The 2196-nt window shown below is 35.6% G+C and overlaps 1 protein-coding gene across 1 annotated transcript; it reads left to right on the top strand.

The window, feature by feature from the left end:
* Positions 1-623: 623 nt before the first annotated feature.
* LOC106867080 (uncharacterized) lies at positions 624-2181 on the top strand (the record flags this gene model as incomplete). The annotated part of the gene is made up of 2 exons (XM_014933048.1): positions 624-793; positions 1950-2181. Coding segments are annotated over 2 exons (402 nt in total), but the record flags the coding sequence as incomplete, so codon positions are not given.
* Between the last annotated feature and the right edge of the window lie 15 nt (positions 2182-2196).

Raw genomic sequence — 2196 nt, forward strand, 5'->3', positions numbered from 1 at the left:
GGTTTCAGGCTAATATTATTTACTCAGTTTTATGATTACTGTAGAGCTATACATCTTGCTAGTATATGTTGGTCATCCTGGGATTTGATTCATCACAGACTTTGTAACACGATCAGCCTTCTGTCATTTCTACCACATCATTCCACTAGCTAAACATCTAAATTGTTCCTCCCAGAGGCTGACTTTTATGTATAAAGACAAGGTCAAGTGATAGAATTATTCAAATTTGTGCATGTATAGGAAAATAGATGCAAATTTATTGCTGCCGCTGTCGCTACTTGAACTAACAACCTGGTTCTTTAATATTGCATCACCTATACCATTCCAACGTATCTTGTATTAAATAATCAAAATCAACACATAATAAATAAAAGCAGATGCAGGAATATTGTTTTTATCTGAACTCTAGTTAGAAAATATTTGACATTAGTTTTGAAGATAGGGGATGAGGAGTAAATAATAGATTTTTCCCTAAATTGCATTGCACCATTTATCCTTCTTTCATTAAATTATGAGTTCAAATCACGACCAGATCGAATGTTTCTTATATTCCTCTGAGATTGATAAAATTCCTCTTACAATGAAAATACATGACTGACAATATTTTACATTTATTTTTTCAGTTCACCAAGAACGGTGGAACATATAAAAATGGCATCAAGCCAATATACGATATCACCAAAGTGTTCACCGTTTACTGGTATCTGGCAAGATCCAGATATGTCACAATGTTACAATACAGAGTGGATCACTCGACGACTAAAGGACATCGCAAGAAAAAACATTGATAAAGGTAAGCGAGAAAGTGTTTTTGACGGACTTTTACACTAGTGGAATTAGCAAAGTAGCAGAAGAAGTATATGTTTGTGAGTTCTTTCTGTCTATTTCACTATCCCCTCTCTGTGTGTGTGGTGGGGGAGCGTGTGTGTATTTGTAATTAAAATGAATAACCAATATGTAATGTGCCGTATCCTCCCTTTTGACGTCTACAGCAATGTATCCATCTCGTCCAACAGAAAATCATTTGACTCACTTATGGAAACGTTATGACAGAATGTGTAACTTAGGAGAGTTGATTTTTTTCCTTATAGCCTTAAAACTACATCTTCCTTAACTTTCTGTAGAGAGGCTGAGTAGATAAAGGAGCAGAAAAAACAACATGTCTCTTTCTATACATTACGTTAGATTGGTGGGTATAGAATATTTTAAGCTTCAACCAAGCAGTTTACATAGCTGTTTGTCACAGAATATGAACAGTTTATCTCACTCAAATGTTATTATGGCACTGTAAAATGGAAGAGAGTTTTCATGTGTACGGAGTATATGATTATTTCATTTTTTAATTAGGCCTTTATGAAAACTTAGCAATATTAATTCTTAAATTAGGCAGTGAGCTGGCAGAATCTTTAGCACGCCAGACAAATTGCTTGGCGGTATTTCAGCTGTCTTTATATTCCGAGTTCAAATTCTGCCAAGGTTCACTTTGCCTTTCATCATTTTTGTGTCGATAAGATAAACGCTAACTGAGCACTGGGGTCAATGAAATCACATTAGCCCCTTCACCGAAACTGCTGGTTATTTGGTAGGTAATAATGACTATTTATGATGGCTGGTGTGTCAGCTCATTGGTTGTCAATGGCATTATGTACAGCCCCAACAACCACTACCATCACCAAATGTCTGTGTTACTCAACTATAAAGGTCCCCATAGTACTGTACAGCTCGCCCACTGTTGCAGTTAATGTTACAGACCAGGAGATACTAAGGATGTATAACAATGAGTATACAACTAATAAACCGAACTTTAGCAATCTGTGCTATTTAGAGTCGGAGTTGTTAATTAACTTCCGGTGATTCATTAATTGTTATGTGACACTTAATTTGTATCTTATATTTCTACTAAAGCGACTGTAATTCCCTTAAATTTCATATTATATTTTCCATTGCAGGAAATATCGACAATATTTCGAAAGAGATCTTAGATATATCGCAAAAGTCAGTGTATTTCAAAGAAGAACATATTGTCTTGACTGTAGAAATTCTTGAGAAAATGGTGCCGTTGATATCGAAAGTGTCCGCCAATATAACACTAGGCAATGTACTTCGTTGTATCAGCAATTTGATAAACATTCCAGAGGAGGATTTGGCTGGGGCAGAAGAAGAGAAGAGAAGTGCCAACAGGTAATATACACATCG

This window comes from Octopus bimaculoides, unplaced genomic scaffold, assembly GCF_001194135.2.
Source record: "Octopus bimaculoides isolate UCB-OBI-ISO-001 unplaced genomic scaffold, ASM119413v2 Scaffold_205081, whole genome shotgun sequence".
Lineage (NCBI taxonomy): Eukaryota > Metazoa > Mollusca > Cephalopoda > Octopoda > Octopodidae > Octopus > Octopus bimaculoides.